At 34.8% G+C, this 24337-nt stretch overlaps 1 protein-coding gene across 2 annotated transcripts in view; it reads left to right on the forward strand.

Moving 5' to 3' along the window:
- MAN1A1 (mannosidase alpha class 1A member 1) overlaps positions 1-24337 on the forward strand; it is a 188604-nt gene that overhangs the window by 61927 nt on the left and 102340 nt on the right. For both annotated transcript variants that reach the window (XM_069076950.1, XM_069076951.1), the window contains exon 5: positions 11655-11735. In XM_069076950.1, the coding sequence (XP_068933051.1) occupies positions 11655-11735 (81 nt within the window). The remainder of the gene's footprint in view (positions 1-11654; positions 11736-24337) is intronic.

Here is a 24337-nt window from a genome sequence, read left to right on the forward strand (position 1 = left end):
GAAGTTTGTTTTGCTTGTAATTATTCTCATCCTTCTTAAAATCTCCTCTTTCTCTGCCTATTTTTCTATTTAGTGAATGTTTTATAAACCAAACCTTATGCATATATGTATGAGAGTAGGTGGTTGAGGTGGGTGGGAGTGTCGCTATGTGTATGTTTTCAACCTTCCTTTTTCTGGTTTAGATGTGATTGAAGTATATATGATACCCAAAGATCTCTAATTCCACCTATTTTTGTGTAATCTTCTTATACAGTCCAACTATGAGGAATAGTAATCCCCCCTTTTTCTCATTTCTTCTCTGCCTTTTTCCTTCTCTTTTTTGTCTCTTTTTCTTTTTCCTTCTCTTTTTTTCCTCTAAAGACTACCTCCTCAAAAAGGAAAACTGCCCCCAATCCTTCAATTTCTTATGTAATTCATTTTTTTACTTGAAGTCATTAGGATTCTGAAGGAACAATTTTCTTTTTTCCAATTAGTAAAATGCATTACTTTTCAATGTTTCTCATGACTCCTGTGTTTTCATTTCAAAGTTTCTACTCAGTCAGATCTGTTTTTATTCTTTCTAGCTGCTTGCCATGTTTTTTTTTTATTTGACCTGAAAGTTTTGTATTTTGGGTATGACTTTTCTAGTTTTCATTTTAGAGTTTCTTTGGCTGAATTCTTCTTATATCCATATTGTTCTCTGGTTCTAATAAATCTGGGTGATTTTCATCCATGATTTTTTTTTAAATATTGTATGGGGTGAGGGGAGTTGGACATGGTTTTTAATACATCTAATGATTCTTAAAATGTCTTTGCTCAAACTTTTTTTCTAGGTTTCTTGTTTTTGATACTGAATACCCAAATTTTCTTCTATTTTTCAGTCTCTTAATCATGTTCTCATATTTCTTTTAATGTCTCATGAAATTATTTATTTATTTTTGGTCTAGTTTAGTTTTTAAGACGTCTACTACTTACTTGTATAAGGATTTTACCTTCTTCTCTAAAATATTTTATTCTCCTATTAATTTTTGTCCAAGAGATCTTATTTCATTTCTTGTCTCTTGTTTGTACTCTTATAAGTACTCTTGTATTCCTTGTGGCTAACCCTGTTTTTTCTTCTTTGGGAGCAATTGTTGACTAATATTTCTTCCATTATCTTGGATGTTTTCTTTTATTTATTCATACTCCAGACTTATTTTCTCATTTGGAATTTTGTTCTAGGGCCAGCCTCTGTCCTTTCCTGCAGTCTTAGATGAGGTTATCCAGCTCTGTTTTTCCTGACCTCTCTTTCCTGATTTCATGCCATTGACTTCAATTTCCCTTGTTGTACATATGCTCAGAATGTAGACAGGTTACAGCATCCCCAATTAGAATTCTGCAATTGACTCTCTTTGCTTAGGGTAGTCTTCTGTCTTCCTCAGATCTTCCTTGATCAAGGTATTGCATGGTCTTTTGTTTCCTCCTCTGGTTTCCAATCAGATTGCTGTGACTTTAGTCCTCCCTTGGCTTCCATAGAATGTAGCCATTTCCAACCAGGACTTCCCAAGCAAATTCTGAGTGGTCTTCTGTCCTCCCTAGGACTTCTTTCATAAGGGCACTGGGTTGTCTGTGCCCCTTGGGACTACCTTGATCAAGATGCTGGGCCAGATAAATGTCTTTTGTCCTTCCATTCCTCAGGCAATGCATCAGCCTTGATGTATTTCTAGTTTCCCAGCCCTGTTTCAATGTCCACAACTTCTGGCTATCTCTTTTTGTGCAGTCCTGAGTTGCTTGAAGGTACTTACTGATATTTCTTTTTAGATTTCTTTGTCATTGTTCAATCTGATCTTCTTTATCATTGTTGGGATAGATTGGGAGAATGGGTCCCTATATGACCTTTAATCTAGCAATCTTAACCAGAACTTCATAAATTGCCCAGTGTTGTTTAACATTTTTATTCATAACTTAAATATAGGCTTGTGTGATATGCATATCCACTTGCAGATAATTCAGAGCTGGGAGAGATAGTTCGTATACTGAATGATAGAGGTAGAATCAGAAAGTTCTTGACAAGCTAGAACATTAGACTGAATCTAAAGATACAGATAGGGAGGGATAAGGACTAGAACTCTGGTTTCATAAGTATAGAAAACACTTGAGGAGGACACTCTCTTTATCAATAGCAAACTGCACCTTTTCAGCAAATCACCTTCTTAGAGAATTATCCCAAGCACAAAGAGATTAAGTAAATTGCCCAGTCTTTCAGCCAGTATGGCAGCACTTGAATCCAGGTGTTCTTGGTTCCAAGGACAGTTCTCTATCTGCTACGCCATGCTTGCTTCAGTGCATGTTTAATCTATTAAGAAAAAATTCAGTTAAGAATAAATATAAAACTTTACAACTGATTTCAAAAAAATAAACTTCATAAGGATATTGTAGTTGTATTGTGGGCATTTTAGTAGACTACAAGTTCAGTCAGCAGTGTTATATGGCCACCAAAGAACCAAATACAACTTTCAGGCTACATTATGAAGGCCATGATTCCTCTGTACTTTGTCCTAGTTCAGACCACACATCCAGGAGTATTGTATTCATTTCTGCAAACCATGGTTTAAGAATGATTGGTAAGCTGGGAACTGTCCAGAAGAAAACAGGATTGTTAAGGGCCTTGTATACATGACATCTGATGCCCAGTGGAAAGGACTGGGTATGTTCAGTCTTCAGAAGAGAAGATTCAAAGGCAGCATGACACTTGTCTTCAAGTGTGTGAATGATTGTAATGTGGAGGAAAGATTAGACTTGTTCTCTTTCATCCGTTGAAGGCAGAACCAGTAGCAATAGGATGAAGTTTTAAAGAGAACGATTTATAGCTAGGATTGCTTTTTACAAAATATTATCACAATTTATTCTCACAACACCCCTGTGAGGTAGGTGGGTGCTATGGATGATGAAACAAGCTCACAAAGAGGTTAAGTAACTTGCCCAGTATCATCCAGTGATTGTCTGAGGCAGGATATGAACGCAGTTCTTCTTGCTTAGAGTCTTGCACTATCCCCTACCTCACCCACTTACCTCATTTAGACTTACTGTCAGAAAAAAAAATTTCCTAAAAGTTCTCCAAAGTAGATTGGTCTGCCTTGGAAGATAACAGGTTCTCCCTTATTGGATGTCTTGGAGCAGAGGTAGGAGGAACTAACAAACTAACATGGTGTAGTTGTTGTTGTAGTTTAGTAGTTTAGTCATTTCAGTAACATCTAACTCATCATGACCCCATTTGTGCTTTACTTGGCAAAGATACTGGACTGCTTTACCATTTCCTTCTTCAGCTCATTTTACAGATGAGGAACTGAGGCAGACAGGGTTAAGTGACTTGCCCAAGGCCACACAGCTAGTATGTATCTGATGGTACCACCTAGCTTGTACTGTGGAGATTCCTTTTTTGGATAATTGGGCTAAGTGATTATTTACATCTTTTTCCAATTCTAGAATTTCATGATCCTTTGCAGAGGTCAGCAGATGATACAGAGAGGTCAAGTAGGTTGAGAACTTCAAAAACAATATTGAATTTGGTAATAAGGAAATTATAGATGATCTCTGAGAAACAAATTTCCATAGAGTGGTGAGGAAGGAACACAAATTGCTGTGGGTTGAGGAGAATGTGAAAGTAATAAATCAGAGGCAATGAATATGGATTAGACTTTGAGAAGTGAAAGGGAGATAGAGAGATGGTAGAGGGAAATAGTGTATGCATTCCTGACTGTTGTGAGCAATAATGTAGAAAAGGAACAATGAAAGGAACATTGTAATGGTGTCCCTGAAGATACCCCATAAGGTTGGAAAAGTAGGTTGGAAACAATTGTGAAAAAAGTTCTCAGGCTGGGTGTAGACCTTACTTTGTAGGTAACAGAAAGCTGTTTAAAGTTTTTGAACATTTGAGTGATCAAAAGAAATGAGATGTAAAGCACTTTGCAAAGCTTAAGGTGCTTTAAAAATGCTAGTAGATGGTGATGGTGAGGACAGTGCTATTTTAAAAAATTTATTCCTAGGAGCATAGGTCTTAGAGCTGGAAGAAGTATTAGAACATCTCATTCCACTTCCCTCTACCATTTTACAAATGAGGAAACTGAAGCTCAGAGAGACAGGTGATTTACCTAAGGTACACAGGTAACAAGTAACAAAGTAGGAGGTTGAAATTCAGTCCTGACATTAAATCCTGAGTTATTTTCACTATTCCATGCTATCTCTTTGTATTTATTGTTTATCATTTATTATTGTTTGTCATTTGTCTTTTTTCCTACTATATACTCTTGTACTCCTAAGATCCAATGTTAGATGGAAAGAATTAATAGTAGGTGCTTAATAAATGCTAGTTGAGTGACTGATTAGGTCACAGTCATATTCTGACATCCAGTTCAATAAACTTTGAGTTAAACTCACTCTAAACTGAAGATCTTTCTTTACTAGCCATTTCAGTATTTTGTGCCAACCCAAAGTCTTCCCCTACCAAGCAACATGGGGTAAAAACTCACTGAAAGGGGGAAGGAAGAGAAGATAAAACCAACTACTTCAACTCAACTGATTCCTTGTAATTTGTTTTTTTGTCACAATAGTTTGGCACAACTATTTTATAGTTGAGGTAGCAGGGAGACTTCAAAAATGTTTGCTCCAAAATATTTTCTCTATATATTCTACTAATTAAAGAGTAATTCATCTTAATAAACCTTTTTGGGGATATAATATTCCTCCACTGGAATATTTGTCTGGAAACATTTTTTAATGATCCACAAAACATTTTCTGCCTAAGTAGTTTGTTTCTTAAAACCAATAAATTTACATAAACATTCTCCCTTAGTTCTGTGCCTCCTAGCTCATCTCTTTGTCCATCCCCATTGCTCTCTTCTTTGTCTCTAAACTCTATCCATAAATCTGTAACCAAATTTAAACTCTATAGTACAGTTTAAGTTGGAAAGTACTATCCTAGCTGTCCCATTCACTAAGGTAGGGCATATTTAACAAGGCATATTACACTGATGACCTGAAAAGTCTATGATTTTATCAGTGCAGACATGGGTACTTCTGTATCACTTCTTACCTAAAGAGTTGTTTGAGTCACAAAGGTTAAGTATTTTGTCCAAGATCACAAGCCAATAAGTGCAAGGGCCTTGATTTAAACCCAAATCTTCCTGATCCCAGACCCAGCACTCTGTACTACCATTATGCCTACTTCTTAACTGTATATTAATAATAAGAAAAAACCTGCAGTTGTTTTGCTGTTACCAATATGATTTTTGTTGAATTCTTCCTCCTTTCCTTTTACCCCTTTTCTCCAAAATATATACTAGTGTTCCTTATAGATGTAAGCAATAATAATAATAGCATTTATATACCACCTTAAGGTTTTCAAAGCACTTTGCAAATATTATCTCCTTTGATATTCATAACAAACCTGAGAGCAAAGTGCTATTATTACCCCCACTTTACAGATGAGGAAATGGAGGCTGATGGAGGTTAAGCATCTTGTTCAGGATCACACAGCTAGGAAATATCTAAGGCAAGATTTGAATTGGAGCCTTCTTGATTCCAAGTCTAGTGCTCTAACCACTGTGTTGTCTAGATAGCTTTAATGTTATCACTATTTATTTGTAGTATAAAGACTATATTTGAATGGCTAAATTTTGTGCATGGTGGATACTAATAAACGTGTGTTGAATTCCATTTTAATTTAACTGGAATAGTGATACTAAATTAGGTTGTTAGGGGAAAATGTTAGGAAATAGTTTTAAGCATTGAGCTTACATATAAAGAGAAGAGTACCTATAACTGTACAGTTATAGAAGAGGAAAAGGTATACAAAATGAAATAAATATTGTATTGTTGTCCCAGAACAATATAAGGCCTCTTCAATGAGATTTATGGTTACTTTAAAAAAGATTAACTTTATAACCCATTCATATAGGAAACAAATAGCTAGAAATGCCCATTGTCCAGATTATGATATATAGTTTAGTGGCCAGTCTATTGAGTTAGTACATTTATATGTCTAAACAGACATTGCAGATGAACAAATTATAACAAGAAGAAAGCAGGCTGGATTACATTTGGAAAACTACACAGTGCTTTTTAACAATTACAAGCTCTTCTCCAACACAAAAATCTGTCCTTTTAAAAGAAATACAAATATGCTACTGGTAGTTTTATATTTTTTAAAATCTGAAAGAAATCAATCAACAGGCATTTAATAAGTCCTAGGCAAAGTGGTAGTGCCTCCCTCAAGTCTGTCCCCCAATCCATTAAGCTACTAATGCACAGGTCCAGCTATTTCACTCCCCTACTCAATAACCTCTAGTGGCTCCCTATCACCTCCAGGATCAAATTTGAAGTCCTCTACTTGGCATTCAAAGCCATTCCTTAAGTAGGATCTTCCCACCTTTCCAGTCTTTATACAATTTACTGCCCCCTCCACATACTCTATAATGTACTGACAATAACCTCCTTGCTTTTCCATAGACAATATACTCCCATGTCTCAGTTCTGGGCATTTTCTCTGATTCTCCCCCATCCCTGGAATGTTCTCCCTCCTTATCTCAGCCTAATAGCTTCCCTAGCTTCCTTTAAGTTCTAACTAAAAACCTATCTTTTACTGGAAGTCTTTCTAATCTCCTCCTTCTGTTAATTATTTCCTAATTAGATTGTTACATGGCCTGTTTGTATTTTGTCTAGTTGTTGTCATCCCCATTAGATTGTGAGTTCCTTGAGTGCAAGGGTTGTCTTTTTCCTCTTTTTGTAACCTCAGTATTTAATAGAGTTTCAGGCACATAGTAGGTGCTTAATAAATGTTGACTGAATGGTATGAGCAGTATAAGAGAAATGAAGACACATGATTAGATAGTGAGACTATAGATACACATCCCGAGAGCTACATTGCTTTCCCCAGAATGAAATAAACCTATAGTACCTTGGCTAGATCCTCTGGGGACTATCTAAGGGGAAAACAAGGACAAGAATTATGCAGGATATGAAAACTGTGGATGGATCACTATATCCATCAGTGGAATGAGTACTCAAATCAGTTAAATCACAGATTCAGTGAAGTAACAAAACATGAATATACATCTTGTTTCTTTATGAACCTTGAAATAATTACTCAACTTGATATTGATCTAGCACTCTATTGTGGCAACATGGAGAAATACAAAGGATCTGGAGGTATTTAAAGGCATCATAACTCTTAGTGATTTAGTTATTTCTATATAAAGGATAACTAAAAATTACATGGTTGGACAGAAAATAGATATTTAGATAAAATTGCTACAGTGTGGAGAAAAGATGATTTCATTCCTAAAATTACTTGTTTATGCTATTGCTTATCAAAAAAAAGTTTTCAATTTAGTGGATTCTCCAAGCAGCTAATGGCCACGTTTGTAATTTTGTACATCCTACAAAGTGTTTTGGTTTCTATATTAGATTTGCAGGGATAACAAAAGATTATTTTAACTCATAAGAGCACAGAGGGATATTCAAAGGCTATGTTCATGGAGTGCCAGCTATGGTATGTCCTACCCAATTAAAAGGCTTTGAAAACAGGCCTCCCAACCAGTCAATTATATGTTAGACTAGCATAATTTATACAGACAGGCTCATTCCAAAAGAGTGATCATCTGGTGATTATTTACTTTAATCCCAGCAATTCACAATTACAGCTTATATTTTTATTGTACTTTAAAGTTTACAAAGTATTCTTTCTGCAGCAGTCCTATGAATCAAGTAGTATATGGAGTTGTTGTTGTTTTTTTTTAACTCATTTTGCACATGAAGAAGGTGTGACTCAGAAAAGTCAAGTGACTGGCCCATGGTCATAGAATTAGTGATGTGACCAGAACCTAAGTCTCCTGACTCCAAACCTGTATTCTTTCCTATTATATAGTGGAAAGTAGTTACGATTTCCTGCTGAATATTCAGATTATAATTTGCATCACAATCTATACTGATAAAATAACAAATCATATGGTTTGAAGTTTTCTGGTAATAAGTTTAAATAAACATAGTGGTTTGTACAGTTGTTTCAGAGAATTAACACAACTGTCTCAAATTACTTGCATTTATTTCACTGGGACAAATCACTGCATTTTCTTGAAACATTTAGATATTTACTAACATTTCCACAAAGTAAGAGAAAAATCACTGAGTTTGGAGTCAGAAGTCCTGAGTCTAAGACTTACTTTTGTGACTTTGGGTAAGTTATTTAGCCTTTCAGGGTCTGTTTCATCAGCTGTGATAGAGTGGTTAAAGAAGTATCTTGTAGTTATGAATTGTTATGCTAATAATATATTATACTAAATATACATTATTCCTAAAAACTAATATTCATGGAAGAAAACTGTCAATTGAAAACTAAGGCTATATTTTTCATTATGATAAAAAGAATTATATTGAAATATATTACATATATAATATATGCATATATTATATATGTTGCTTCCCTTTTGAAGGATTTTATATGCTACACAGTCAGAACTCATGTTTATAAATTTCTATTAACCTTATTCTTTTGCTAATTTGGGAGCTGAGTGAGAAATTTTACATTATCCTTATTGAAGTTTTGTTTGATGTTTTTCTTATTTGTTAATGTCTTCATTAATTTTAATTAATTAGTTTAATTAGTTCTTCAAAAGCACAGTGTCATAGTGAATTGTGGGTCAACCCTTGGAATGAAGGAAACCTGAGTTCATGGTCTGCCTCTGAATCTAATATCTTGCCAACCATGGCAAGTCGTTCTCCTCTCAGACAGCTCTCTAAAATTGTAATTATACTTGCTGACCTAAACCAGTGATGGGAATTTCCACACTAGGAGTTTACCAAAGTGAGGAAATAACAAGTCTAGAACAACAGTAGCAACAATAAGAGCAGTTCTTAGAGAGCAGTATAATGTAATGAGCCCAACTCTCTTGAGTCTCCAAATTTAGCACTCTTTCCTTATATGTCAGGTTGGAGACATCTATATTGTATTCCACTAACTAGGTATGTGACTTTAGACAAATCATTTTAATTGTCTTAGTTTTCTCATCTGCAAAATGCAGAGGGTGAATAATAAGATCAGAGGTAGCAGGTATCTTAGAAGTTATCTTGTCCAAACCATACACCCCCTTCAATTTTTTTTTTTTTTTGCTTTTTGGAGGGCAATTGGGGTTAAGTAACTTGCCCAAGGTCACATGGCTAGATTTTGTGTGTGTTAAGTGTCTGAGGCCACATCCGAACTCAGGTCCTCCTGGCTCCAGGGCTGGTGCTCTACTCACTGCACCACCTAGCCACCTCAAACATTTTTTTTTTATTTTTGCTTTTTGGAGGAGGGAAGGCAGGGCAATTGGGTAGGTAACAAGGCTAGTTTTTTATGTTAAGTGTCTGAGGCTGGATTTGAACTCAGGTCCTCCTGACTCTAGGGCTGGTGCTCTATTCACTGCACCACCTAGCTCCCCCCCCCCCCCCAGCCCCTTCACTTTCTAAACAAGAAAACTGAGATAGAAAGATATGATGTGAAGCCAGAGATCTCAGAGGTAGGTAAGTGATAAATGAGACATTAAAACCCAGGTCTCTAGCACCAAATTCAACTCTCTTTCCACTTTACTATGTTGCTTCTTCCATGCTAGAATATTCTAGAATATTATTCTTGATTAGTCATGATCTCTCAGGTTACATCCAGATGTCAATCTGAATTCCAAGGACCTTTTTCTCAAAAAATATTTTATGACTTACATAAACTTCATCAATCCCCATAACCTTTCCCTTTTTTGTTTGCCAGTTGGGACCAAGGGAGAAAGGCAAAGTAACTAGGATGCTCCCTCTTGAATTTTGCTTTGAAAAGAGGTAAAAACAAAAAAAAAATTTCTTCTGGGAATTGGAGTTTCCTTTTCTAGGGCTGTATTTAGTTCTTTAACTTACCTAATAAACCCTAGTTCACTTTAAAGAGCTGCTTACTTGCTCCTAGTTTCAATTCCAGGGTCTGCCACGGCCATATAAACCAAGTGATTTTTAGATAAGTCCATCTTTCTTCATTTATAAAGTCAGGAGAAAACAGATTCTCCAACCTGAAATCAGACAGAGACAATTTAATTTCATCAGAAGAAAAAGGGGGTCTTTTATTTTTCTTTCCTAATCTGGAGGGAAAAAAACTCTCATTTCTAAATAGGAAATCAATCACATACATTCATAGCATCTATATGTATAATAGGATCTTTAGTAGTTATGTATTGTTCCAGCTTTGGGATTTTTAAAAGTAGAGACAAGCTAAATTTTAAATTTTGTAGTTTTAGTGTAGAATTTTTAAGTATTGAGAGCTTACTTTGTGCTAGGCTGCTTTGTACTGGGAATATGAAAATGAGCTACCAATTTGGGCAGTTCTCTAAGCATCATTATTCAATGCCTTCACACTATGTTCAGGAATGCTAAATGTCTTCTATGAAAATGGTTTAAGATGTTAATTGAAATCATATATTTAGAAGAACAGTACAAGTTCATTTCAGCTTCTTTTATTTCATAACATTAAAAGCTTTCACACACTATCCATATAATGTGTTTTTAACCCAAGTGATGTACCTTAAAGAAAAATTGTTCTTACACATTATGCTCTTAATCAAATTCTAAGTGGTCTTTGTTGCAGATGATAAAACACCATTAAACAAAGTCTACTAGAGAGCCCCATTTCATAATTCTTTCACTAAATTCTGATTTGATAGATATCCTATATATAAATTTAGACATTTCTTTTTATAACTATTTAGTTGTTGAATATATTTGAAAATTACATATGTTGTATTTTTTCTGGGAATATGTTGTTAATCTCAATGAGCTTGGCATCTACCTGTCTGCTTTCTTATGTATGAACCTGCCTATCAGTATAAGCAAAGTGAATAGGTGACAGATAATGATAGAGAAAAAAAAAAACTATGCTTATAAGTTAAGGTTGGTAGGTGTTAAGAAAAGTTAACTAAAGTTGGTTTTTTTTCCTTTTAATGAAAAATTTGAACTTCCATTAGAATTAGGAGATATGCTTAACAATGTAAGCAGACTGTTGAATGGATAAAAGAATGGTGGAGAAAAGTTGCTTAATTAGATATGAATAGAATACTGGAATAATTTTCATCCTAGTGCCAAAGCCTCAGGCTTCTAAATTTGAAAGAAACTTCCAAATAAAAAGTAAGCAACAGATTTAGGGAAATATACAAAATGGAAAGTGAAATTGCTGGTCCTATTAAATCTCCTTAACAGAGAAATACAATCAGCATATGTATTTCATAAGATAGATTTCTATTAAAAATAATGTGATTTAGGGGCGGTTAGATGGCACAGTGAGTAAGAGCACCAGCCCCGGAGTTGTGAGGACCCGGAATGGAGTTGTGAGGACCCGGAATCGGTTCCAGCCTCAGATACTTAACACCCACACAAAATAACTGGCCATGTAACCTTAGGCAAGTTACTTAACCCCAATTGCTTTAAAAAAAATAATGTGATTTGGGACTTTTAAAAATATTGTTTTTTGATTCAGTTAAGTAGATTTTTTTCACCTTCAGAGCAGTAGACATGTAAATTATTTTTTATATTATCCCATATAAAGACATCATTGGTAGCTATCATGCTAGAACAAAGCAAATAGCAAAGTTATATGGTTTTCTTTGATTAAACTCATGTGTTTTTTCCCTTAGAATGCTGAAATTTCCGTTTTTGAAGTCAATATACGTTTTGTTGGTGGACTTCTCTCAGCATACTATCTCAGTGGAGAAGAGGTAAGATAAAGAAGTGTGTGTCTGTGTGTTTAAATATGGGAGAAGTAGAGAAGGGAGAGAGGAAAAGAAAAACAGAGAGAGAGGACAAAGCAGTTCAAGTTGCATTAAAATGGAATAAATTATATTTGTTGTGATTTGCATTTTGCTGCACTTTGTATCTTTTTTGGTAATGAGAAAAAAAATGATAAAAAATGTAATGGTAATGTAATTTGTAATGGTAAATGTAATTTGGTAATGACAAAAAAAAGTGACTTACCCAGGATCATGCAGCTAGTCAGTGTCTGAGGCCAGATTTATACTCAGGCCTTCCTGACTCCACACTGAGTGTCTTATCCACTGAATAACCAGGTGCATCTAATTGACACCTTCTTTATCAATATATAGTCTGCACTAAGCATTCCTTTGTGGGCAGTCCTTAGTGCCCAAAGGAACTATGGGGGCAGGGCTCTAAGCCTTAGAGCTACCTTCTGTCCTGAAGCTCCAGTGCAGATAAGTAAAGGAATTGATTGGAATGAATGTAAAGAATGGAACCTATGGTGAGAATACAATTCTCCATTTACTAAATTGCAAGCTGAAATAACATCTCCCTTTTCCTGCCTTTGAAAGGTTCTGTTGCCTGTTATTTTATTCATTTCTGTCAGTATAATGATTATTGTTGTGGCTGTAAAACTGGAATCCTAATAAACCATTTTCCCAAAGTTTTTTTTTTCCTTCTATTAAAAGTCCTCAGAAAAGAGGGATTTTCTTTTAACCATGTTTGTTGAGGTTATGCCAGCTGATTTATTTTTTTTTATTTTGAGTTACCTTTATAATGATGACCAAATATTGTAAACCATGTAATCCTACCTTTACAGAAACCAAGGACTTATAGTGGAGAGTTTAGCTCTTCACTAAGAATTTAGGATTGTCTGTATGTTTTCCAGATCAATTAGAAAGATGCTAAATCAAATGGATCCCAGTACTGATCCCTTAATAATTTTGTCCTTTATATTGCCATATTTAACAGTAGCTTAATTTTTACCACAGCTGTTGTTGTAGAACCCTCTCACAGAGGCATTTTTAAGATCTATGTAGGTATCTACTTGCCTACTGATTACCTCAAAGAGCTCTAATGAATTCCTTGGGCATATTCCCTTTTGTTACTTTTTTCCTATTAAGTTCTATTTGGTAATCCTATTTCTTTTATTTGGTTAAAAAATGAAGTCTGGTTTAAAAAAAAGGAGATTCATAGGTTCTTCAGAACTCATAAGTGGGTATCCTTGGGTTCTACTGTTTTTATATAAAATACTTTTGTCAACATTGTTAGAATGGCCTAGTCATTTACAAAAATTTGGAGTTCCGTGTCACATGACAAATAAAATGGAAAACTAGACATTTTTCTCCAGTGTTGAGAGAGAGAGAGAGAGAGAGGGAAAGTATGCATCAGAGCTAGAACAAATACAACTGTCTCTACAGTTCAGCAAAGCAAGAAGCATAATAATTGGATACAAGTCTGTCCATTTTAGGGGAGAGTTTGGGTAAAAAAGTATTTCTCTAATAATGATCTTCCTTCTCTATTTAAAACATTTCTTGACCCTTGTGACTTTATGTTTCATTTGCTTTCCTTTCTTTTTGTTTAAGTTGATGAACTCTATTCCTAACAAGCGATTAAAAAAAATCATACCTAGGAAAAATAATACATTGTTTTATATTGAAAAATTTCCAGGGTGGCCAGGTGGCTCAGCGAGTAAGAGCACCAGCTCCAGTGTTGGGATGACCTGGATCAAATCTGGGCTCAGATACTCAGCACCACACCCAGAAATAACTGGCCGTGTAACCTTGAGCAAGTTACTTAACCCCGATTGCTTTAAAAAAAAAAAAAAAAAGAAAAATTTCTGCCTAAAGAGTTCTTCCTATTTTCTCTGCCTTGGGCATTACTTTTGAAAAGGAATATTTGAATTGCTTCCCAATGATTCTGGCTTTACTTTCTACAGAAGTCACAGTACTTGTAGCATATAGTATTCAGCGACTGTCTAGCATTCCCCTCTATAGCCTGAATGGAGGGGATGCTAGTTAGATAGAAATAATAGTGAGGAGTTTTCTTTTTTGCAGGCTTTTTATTTTGGTGTAAGAAAAAAAAAGGTTCTCATTATACATGTATAAGCAAAAGAATCACATGTGCATACTTATACTGATAAGATAATATTTAATGATTATAAAGTTCTATATGCAGGTTTTGGAAATCAATGGCATAAACTCAGGGTTTATGAAGAAAGAAGACATAATTAGAATTTCATATGGAAAAGATTTGAAGATTTTAGTTGATGTGAATTAATTAATCAAATTAATAAATAAAAGTACTTTGTACACAACATAAAAATGATTCTCCTACCTGTGATCTGAACTGATCAGGCCACATGTAGAGTATTACGTTTAGCCCTGTATGACACATACCCAGAAGGAAATCAGAATGATGATGCGACTCAAAACCATGTTGTGGAGAATAGTTTTAAAAAATTAGAAATATTTATTTCATTCATCCACAAAAGTGAAGCCTGGACAGTGGGAAAGTGGGACACATTAGTTAGTCCTAAATATCTTAAGGTCTGTTTATGGGAAAGGTAGTTATTCTGTATATTCCTAGAGGGCAAAGCTAGAACTAGAGAGGTAGATTTTGATTGGATATAAGGAAAATCTTTACAATAAGTAATATGTCAAATATTGAACAGATGCTGATAATAAATTATTGTGAATATTAATGTCATTAATATTCATTATAATAGCATTTATATAGTGCTTTACAGTTTGCGAAGTGCTTTACATATCTCATTTGATCCCCACAACAACCCTGTGGGGTAGTTGATGCTATTATCTCCATTTTACAGATGAGGAAACTGAGAGACTGAGAGAGGTTAAATGATTGGCCCAGGGTCACACAACTAGTAAGTATTTGGGGCAGGATTTGAACTCAAGTTTCCTGACTCCAAGTCCAATACTTTCAACTAGACCATGTAGCAGCCTCTGTATCTGATAGTGATTTCCCATGTTTAAGCAAAAGTTGTATGACTACTTGTCAGATGTTATAGAGGAATGGATCTAAGAGGACTGCTAGGCTCTTTCTCAAATCTCAGGTTCCATACTTTTGTGACTAGAATGTGTGTGTATTTATAGCACCTTTTTTCCATATGGAAACCTAATTAGGAGGAATAATTATATATTTACAAATGCAGATAATTAGTATAGTTGACTAAAAAAAAAAGCAATTGGCCATCCAGCCAATTATTATAGTTTGTCTGAGAACTCAATTATCTTAAAGTAAGCACTGTTAGCTATGAATGGTTTCTATATGGAATTACAGATTCTACATCATGTAGAAATAAAGTTCTGAATGTAATGCATGGAGATGGACAGTAAAAATGTAAACCTTTGGTGTTTCTCTTGTCTTTCTCCTTTTAGTTTAAGAAAAATGTCTTTGCCTATTTGCTTAGCATTTTCTCTTTTAAAGAAATATATACTAATATACATTGTATGTATCATAATATAGCTGATGAACTTTATATACTTATTATGGCCAGCAAAGTTGGCCTTATAGGGCAAGCATTATGAAATCAATTCATGTGTCATTTGGTCATATTAAAATTTTGTATTATGGAGTCCTCTTTTGCTTTTTTGAAAAAAAGGACAAATTAATCTAATTAAAATATTAAGTAAGGCAAGGTGACAAGAGGCATTTTTCTTAGTACCATTAATCTAATATATAGGAACAGGAAGTAAATCAGTTATCTGAAGGTTAAGGGGGGATTGGCATGATACTAGGCCAACATGATTCCTTCCCATCTATGTCTCCTTTTCCCCACCCCCAACCCTCACCTGGTACTTGCCTACTACTGTTTTAGTTGCATTTTTTCCATTTTTGTTGAGTCATTTGTACTTAAAAATACAATTAAACAACAAGGAAATAGGTTTCAAGAGAGCCTTCTGAACCTCCAATAAGTTTTTTTAATTTCCATTATAGAAATCCCCTTAGATTGCTTCTCTATTAACTTTTTGTGGCAATTACTAGATTTTGTCATTTGTCAGCTTTGTCAAATTTTGTCAGTCTGTCACATTGTCATGTCTGTGGCATATGTTAAAGAAAAGATTGTGAAAATATTAAATGAAAACTAAAAATGGTAGATTGTTTTATAAATCTTTAAAATGGGATTTGCATGCTTGAAATTACTTGTTATAATATTCCGGTGCTTGTAAAATTTTCTGCATGAAAAAAGGTGTAAAAGATACATTTGAAAATAGATGATATCATTTAATTGTTTTTCCCATAGTCATTTTGGGGAAACAATCTTGCTGAAACTTTTTAGTCATATTAAATGACAAATGTATGCTAATTGATCATTTGGAAGGGTACAATTTGGATCACATCCTGTTAATGGTGTTAAATATTTCCTTATTGTATTTTATATCAATGTTTGTCACTAGAGTTTCTTGGAGCTTAGAGTAATCCTAATATATCCTTTAAACAAATACCCTATTTAACAAGGTTAGCAAGAAGTCTTTCTATTTATTATTGTCATTTCTCTATACAGAGAGCATGATGTGCTCAGTATTTAGTATTTTAATTTAAAAAGGTTTAGTTTGGTAAAAGATGATAATTGGAAACAGTAATGCTGGTGGTATTTGGAATTAAATTTCCATGGTTAATGATCTAAAACTACAACATATTGATGTTCCATAATTATTTGTAAGTGCAACTAATCTTAATTGAAAAGGGATATAGGAACACATGGAACAGATTTTAAAGCACCTTTATTTTATTGATATAAAAATCACTATCATTTCTCATCATTTAAAATGACAAAAAAATATATACTCCTTAACCAAGGGCTTGTTATGATCTATATTTATCTCTGTGTAGACATGGATTCTGTATTACCATTTGGTTTGAAAATTATTGAAAATTTTTTCACCTTAAAAAAAATGGTTTCCCAATTGATTTCCCAATGCTCGCCACCTAAGGCCAACTTTGCTGGCCATAATAAGTATAATTTTTTCACCAAAATTTATCCCAACAGTTCCTAGTAATATTCTAATGGACCTGCCTGGGATTCCAAAATTCATTTATACATTAGTATAATCAGATCACTCCTTGATTTGATTTGGGATCTGATTTGGTGGTGTTGGGGCAGTGATCATAGAGATCAAAATCCTCAAATAAGGAGATAATGGGTCTGGTCATGTCAGAAACATATTGGGAGTAGCAACTGCTCTGGGCTGTTGGGGGGGGGCAATAAAAGAATGACATATGAATTATACTTGATTAACAAATTCAGGACTAAGATCCCAGTGTCCTAGCCACTGTTTCCCAAAACTGCTTCCTATTCCTTGGGTATCACCCTATTCACATATTTTTCAGAAATAGATCTTATAATACCTGAAGGGTATATTATTCTCTAAGAACTTTCAGTACTTTCTTAGGCTTCAGGGTACATGCTTTGCATGAACCAGATCCAAGAAAAGAGAGGTATGTTTTGTTTTGGTTTTACTCCTCAGATTCCACATAACACACACATATATACTTACTGTCACCATCACCAGAATTACTTCTGTTCTGGGACTAACTACACTTTATGTTCCTCCATCCCCAAAGAACACTCATTAGTAATTGTTCTGCCAACTTTCCTTTTTTCTAACTCATTCTTTCGTGTTCTTTTAACTGTATTTCTGATGAAAAAAGGTCAAGGAAAAAGGAAAGAGAAAAATTGAGCAGTCCAGATTTAAGAAGAGAGATGGGTACTGTCACCTGATCTGAAATGGATGTATGCCATGTGCCTATGCTCATTTTTATTTTAATGACTTATTTAGACCACTGAGGTAGTAACATTCATGACATGATTTGAGATTGCTTATACTAATATTTTTTATTTTATTTTGCTCTATAACTTATTATGACAGCTAGTTATTAAATAGTGGCTTCCTAATTTAATTTTCTTCTATGTACTTCTTACATACAAGTTGTTATGTTGATCTGAAAAACAGAAAATACAGCACAATATTCAATTGCACATATACATTTATTTGAGCAACAAACACAACATTTTAATTTAAAAGACTGTGTCTGAGCCATGTGTGAGATGATAGTTGACTGATGGTTTAAATTGAACTTTAAACATATATCCCATCCACTGAATTTTAAACATCTATCTTTTCTAACATAAGAAATGAAAATCAAATTTAAGTGATTTTCAACTTTGATTAACACTAAATTAACCCAACATAAGCACATAAAATCCAGTCTGGGATCTTTATTTGTATTATCTCAATATAGTCTCACAGGTTCTGTGTTTCGGTTATGTGCACGGGTTCAGGGAACAAGTAAGGGAGGAAGGAAGGAAGGAACAAGTAAGGAAATTGAAAACAATTGAGTGGCTTGCCCAAGGTCCCAGAGTTGCAGAGATCTAAGAATGGGACCCAAGTCTTTTAAATCACAGTCCAGGGTTACTTTCACCACATAATCTTATCTCTACCCTAATATTTTTTTCATGTGAGTGCCAGTAGAGAGGAACATACTCCTTAGTTTACAAGTGGAAATGGTGGCTTCTCTCTCCCATGCTATATTGTATATCTGTAACCTCTGGTAAGGATTCCTCATCTCTTTGGTTTTACATTAAAGTACTTTATTAGGTGACAATGCTAGTGCCACTGGTATCATGACCATCATTTTTCTCCATTCTATTTTATCTGCCTTTCTCTTCACACCTTATTCCAAATACAAGTTACTCAGAAAAAATTTTACAAACTCATAATCCTCCACTGCTAGTTCCCAAAGAACAAAGCAAAACAATATTATTTCTCCTAAAAAAACAGAACTCCCCAAATCCTCAAAGTATTTCTGGATTCATTCATTGTGATTGAAAATGCATGATTAAGTTTTTTTAAGTGATCAGGTCTTTCCTGATCTGATCTTTTAATATTTTTATCACAATAATTTCCTAATTCCTCTACATATACCACTATAAATTCTTTATATAACAGAGGCAAACAGTTATTTAAAATGGACCGACAAAGTGGCTAAGTCTTAAAACATAAGTAATGGCCCACACTCCTAACCCTCCCACCCTTTTCTTAATGAGAGAAACTTTTCTGTCTTTTCCCCAAACTGTTCTTAGGTTGCAAGAAGCACAGAAGCTAAAATACTATAGAAGAAAGCATTCTGTGACTGTGGTGTGCTATATAAATGTGAGGTGTTAAAATTATTACTACTAGCCTCATGTTCTCATCAGTGTTTGGATAGAAACAGTGCTGGGACAAGTACAATCTTGCTTCTGTTTTCTATTTAATGGTCTACGGACTGTTGCACAGGTGGATAAAATGCTTGCCTTCTGCAGCTAGATAAAGGTATTAGGATGTAAAATCATCTTCTGTGGAGAACAATTCTTTACATATGGGACAAAAGGGGTCCTATGCACTTCATCTTATGAACATCCAATTTTGGTCTCTGCTAGTTTCTTTTATTATTTATTGTTGTGCTTATTGAATTGTCCTTGTTGCTTTCCTCCCTGTTTTCTCCTTCCCTTTTCTTCTTCCTTACTGGTTAACCACAATGCTTTTAATTCCTCTGAGAACACAGACAGTAAAGCCATTAGAATATTAAGTTCCTTGATGTCCTTTTAGTTTTCATCTCTTTCCATTTCAGAGTGATCTTAATATAAGGTGTAATGTAAAAGGTTCTTGGTCCTATGCAGATGTGCAGTTGAGGTAGAATATTATCCTTGCTAAGGTCTGCATTCAGTTCTTTCAAGTTTAAGTCAAACTTGTGGGCAATGATACTGAATGAGAGCACAAAATGATATAGAAGTCCCCAACCCAGTATTTAAAAAAAGGTAACTTAAGAGTCTCTGCATGATAATCCTTTCAGTTCTTGAAACATTTTCCAATCAGGGAATATAAAGAAAAATGTGATACTTCATCAGTCAAAATAAAGCTAAAATATTATAGTTGTATTAACAGACATGAATTGTAGGTATAACAATAGAATTGGTATGCTTTTATGTAATTAGAGAAATCCAAAAAGCACTTAGGGATTGTTCATAAATCTACCAAATGTTGACACCACTTTAATAAGTTATTGCAGACTCTGAATAAAAACTTGGAATGTACATACCTATTATTTACTTTTTTCTATTTTCTTCACTTAGAGTAGAAAAAAAGAGTAAAGTTTAGGTTCTAACCATATGTCATAAAACCTAGCAGCAATATCAGAAATGAACAGTGGATTATTTAATTATTTAAATGCATGCCTGCCCTGTTCTACCACTTGGCTCCAACTGCCCTCTTTTGAAGATTGACTGACCTCAGAGAGCATGAGAAGAGGACAGATGACAATTGTACCAGTGGGATGATGGAACAAGGCTTTCTAATATTAGGAACTAAAGGGAAGAATTTCATTCTTCTGAATTCAATTCAAATTCTGAAGAATTCAGAATCAACCAAACTTCTGAGCAGGGAGAAAGAGACTTTAACAGAGAGTCAGATCAAGGAGCAGAAAGGCTAAATAAGAAGGTGGTGATAACATGTCAGTTAACAGAATGTGAACAAAGCTGGGTCAAAGGCAGATAACTGAGTTTATCAATGTGACAAAAACAACTATCCTGAGCTGCTGGAAGAAATGCCTATCATTGCTCCTTGCCCTCCCCTCCCCCAACCCTCATTTGAACTATCAGAGGATACTAGAAAGCTCTTTTTTCCAACCTGTGCTGATCTGAGTTGTTTCATGTTCTAGTTCCCACAAAGAGGGACATGTTTGTGGTCCATCTGCACAGAGCTAAGCAAATGAGATGTGGCAGTAATATGACATGTTCCCCTATGTTTATTGTGCTGTTACCCTATCCCTGGGGTCTATAAAGAGCCATTTCAAATGGTAAGATATGGTGTAACTGTGTCACAGGCAGTCTGAGACACCACTTTTTGCTGTACCACCAGTTCTGCCACTGCCTACCTAGTAAAGGCATGTCTTTACTTCCCACTACCTTTACCTATTCCTGTGATGGTCCCATCACTGTTCGAGCAGATAAGGATAATGTCACATTATCCTTGCTATGGTCTTTGCTAGATCACTGACTTGGAAGTTAAGGTGATATACAGAGGAGCTTAAATCCTGGCTCTGCCACTGACAATAAGCTTGGGTAAGTCATTTCTCTCATTCTCAGCTTTTTCATTTATTGAATGATGGCGTTGGACCAGCTGGCCTCAGAGGTTCCTTCTGTTTCCAACATCCTATTAATCTCTTTGCACAACCATGATTTTGTGTTGTGGCAGTCCACTTTAAAATGAAATCTCAGGAATACATGCTCTCCTCTCAGCCTGGGTATAGACAGTAAAGAACAGTAAAAAAAAAAAAAAACCACAGTGAATTAGTGTTAATACAAGTTATCCCTTTTGTACTTTTTCTCTTCAGTTTTTTGAAAAATATTACAGTTATATATCAAGATTTTTATTCAGGCATACTCTATATAGCATCATCCTGTCATGTAATCCCCTAGTAACTTGATCAAGATACAAATTAGATGGGGAGTGATTACTTGAGCTAGTATCTAAACCCCTAAAACCTCAACTCAGCTTGCCCTCCCATTTTTATCCTTGTTTCTTAAGGACTAACTGTTCTTTGTTGAGAACTAATTAACAAGATTAGGCAGGTTATGTCTGTACTTAAACATTCTTGTGTATACAAATACCTTGAGTTTCAAGCTTAGAACTGTTAAATTCTCATATTGTTTCCCTGTCAACTACTGGTTGTTGTTGTTTTTTTTTCTGGTTCTCATTTTTCAGTCATCTCCTTCTTAAATACCAGTAGTATGTGAATTTAGCTCCCTGAATTTTGCTGAGTTGCTGAGCGACCAGCAGGTGAGTTAAGGCATCTCTTGAGTCATTGTATTCAAATTAGTAGTTTACTAGCCTTGTAAAATCTTCAAAGCCACCTTTTAAAAAATTTTCTTTTCAACATCTGTTTCATGAGGAAAATTACCTTACTTAGTGATAATTGAATTTCCTTCATTATGGTCTATCTATAGATCTCCCCTTTAAAACCTTGTTTATTTACCACTATATCTATTAAATGTTAGGTGGAAGTCGATATCATTCCCAGCAAATATGCAAATGAGGGGGCACAGAGTTTGAGAAAACAGACGGGGCTAAAATCCATTCAGCAGTCTCAAATCAAGCTCTATGGACTTTGGATTATCAAAAGCAGTTTAAAAAGCTTCATACTGTTAATAGTAAGAGGATTTCTCCATTCCAAAGAGTGATATTCAAAGCAAACCTTCAGTAAGACCACCTAAAGTGCATGGGTACAGAATAATGCTTAGAATATTCTCTGGGAAGTGTATTCTAGGCTTTAAAATGTCTATATATCATTGATTTTTCTGAATTTTTCATTATTAATTACTTTTGAGAGAAGGTAACATTGTAGAAAAAAGAATATAAAATTTAGATAAGGCTTTTAAGAACTAATTAGATCTAAGATCTAACATTAATATCTAAGATATTAAGAAAAAGTGGCTAGTAGGATACTGTTAACACTTAGCACAATGCTTTATACTCAATGGATTCTGAGAAAAAAGTGTTTGCTGACTCACCACTGCAAGAATAAGCACAATTTGATTTTATAGAAGAGTCTGAACTTTCCAAAGGCAATCAAGCTTTGCTTTTATTTTAAAAGTTTTATTATTCAAAGGGATGGGGAGAAGGCTGGTTTTAAATGTCTTTTGTTCTTGTTACCTCCACTTTGGGATTGGTACCACCCACTAATCTTTAACAAAACAAAATCGACTACATTAAAACTTTCCACATTCTTGGTTCTAGTCATTTTCCCCAATGTGTTGTTATTGTTGTACATGTGCCATTTACCTAGATTGTATAGAAAATAGTATGAGGGTTTTAACCATACCCATTTCCTGATCTCTCTCCTTATTTCTGTCACCTGGCTTTCCTGTGTGTTACATCAAGTCCCAACTAATCGTCTTTCTGCTGAATGACTTTCGTGATTCTCCTTAGTTCCAGTGTCTTTTTCCTCTGTTGATTATCACTGATTTTTCTAATGTATAAGAAAAGGCAATGGGGTAACTCATTGGATTATTAGCTGTCTGTGACATCCCACCCACCCCCATAAGTCACTAAAATTCTCTCTGCCTCAGTTTCTTCATCTTTAAAATTATTTATTATTTAGAATAATAGCACCTACCTTCCTGGTTTGCTATGAGTATAAAATGAAAATAAATAAATAAGCACATTATAGTCCTTAAGGTGCTCTATAAATGCAAACTATCATTATTACTGCATCGATTTTTTTTTCAATGCTTTCCCCTTCATTTGACTCTGAGCTCCTTTAGAGCAAAAATTATCTTTTACCTTTCTTTGTATCCATAGCTCTTAGCACAGTGCCTGGCATATAGCAAGCACTTAATAAATGTTTACTGACTGGGGAATTTACTCTTAATATATGAGATGTGCAAGGATAGATAGCACCTCTGCTGTGAGAGCTTTCCAAGCCCTTTTCAGGGCTGCTTACACACCTTTAGTGCCTACCTGACATTCATCTTTCATATCTCTCTATAAGAAACTATAGTATGCACAGTGACCACACCAAAAAAAATCTCAGCAGACAGGCTAAAACAGGTTGAAGGCAATTGATGGGCCTCAAACCTGTTGGTGAGTTAGGGGGATGTTTACCCTAATCATGTGAAGACTTCCCTCAGTGGAATGGCAGATGGGAATAACTTGTTCCAATGGCCTTCTGACTCAGACTCTATGTAGCTTGGTCAGACATCAAAGACACCAAGTTCATATACTTCATTCCAGGCCAACATCAGTCCTCTTTACTTTTGTCTTGCCGCTGGACTTTGATGACTCTGGAAGAGAGAATGAGGCTGATGATTTTGTGCAACTCTGCCTCATTTAAATCCAGTTCACACTCAGGTTAAGATGTCACTCTGTGATGTCATTGGTCCTCTTTGAACAAAAGAAAAACAACTGACTTCCTCTAAAACTCTCAGTCTCAGTTGTTTATCTTCGTGAGCTTTTATAAAAATGACATTTTGTTCACTCATTTAATAACATCACCCAGAAATGAAAATGGCAAAACTATGTGCCATAGCATTTGGTCCTACACTCTTTGCATCTCTGTTGAATTTAGCCTATATAGCCATGCATTTACAACCAAAGGGATTTGAGGATGTCACTACTGGAAATTATCTGAATTGAGACCTACAATAACTTCACAAATTACATTGAGAACTAATAGAATAATAAATATATGAGCGGCTCAAGTGCCACCTCCTACATAAGACCTTTCATAATCCACCAAGATGTTAGAGGACCACCACCCCCTGCCCCCAGTTTATATTACTTCATGCCTATTTTATATTTTATTTTCAGTATACATGTTGTTTCCTCCTATAGAATAGAAGGTATTTGAAGATAGGGTCTGTTTTTTATTTGGCTTCATATTCCAAGCAAGATTCACAAATTACAATGTGTCTTACATTATTCAAATTACTGTACATTGTACATAGCAGGTGCTTGAGAAATTCTTATTGCATGGATGAATAAATGATTTATTAACTCCTTGAGGG

Source organism: Petaurus breviceps, unplaced genomic scaffold, assembly GCF_028583685.1.
Source record: "Petaurus breviceps papuanus isolate PSGF00001 unplaced genomic scaffold, PetGlider_PUasm1.0 90977, whole genome shotgun sequence".
Lineage (NCBI taxonomy): Eukaryota > Metazoa > Chordata > Mammalia > Diprotodontia > Petauridae > Petaurus > Petaurus breviceps.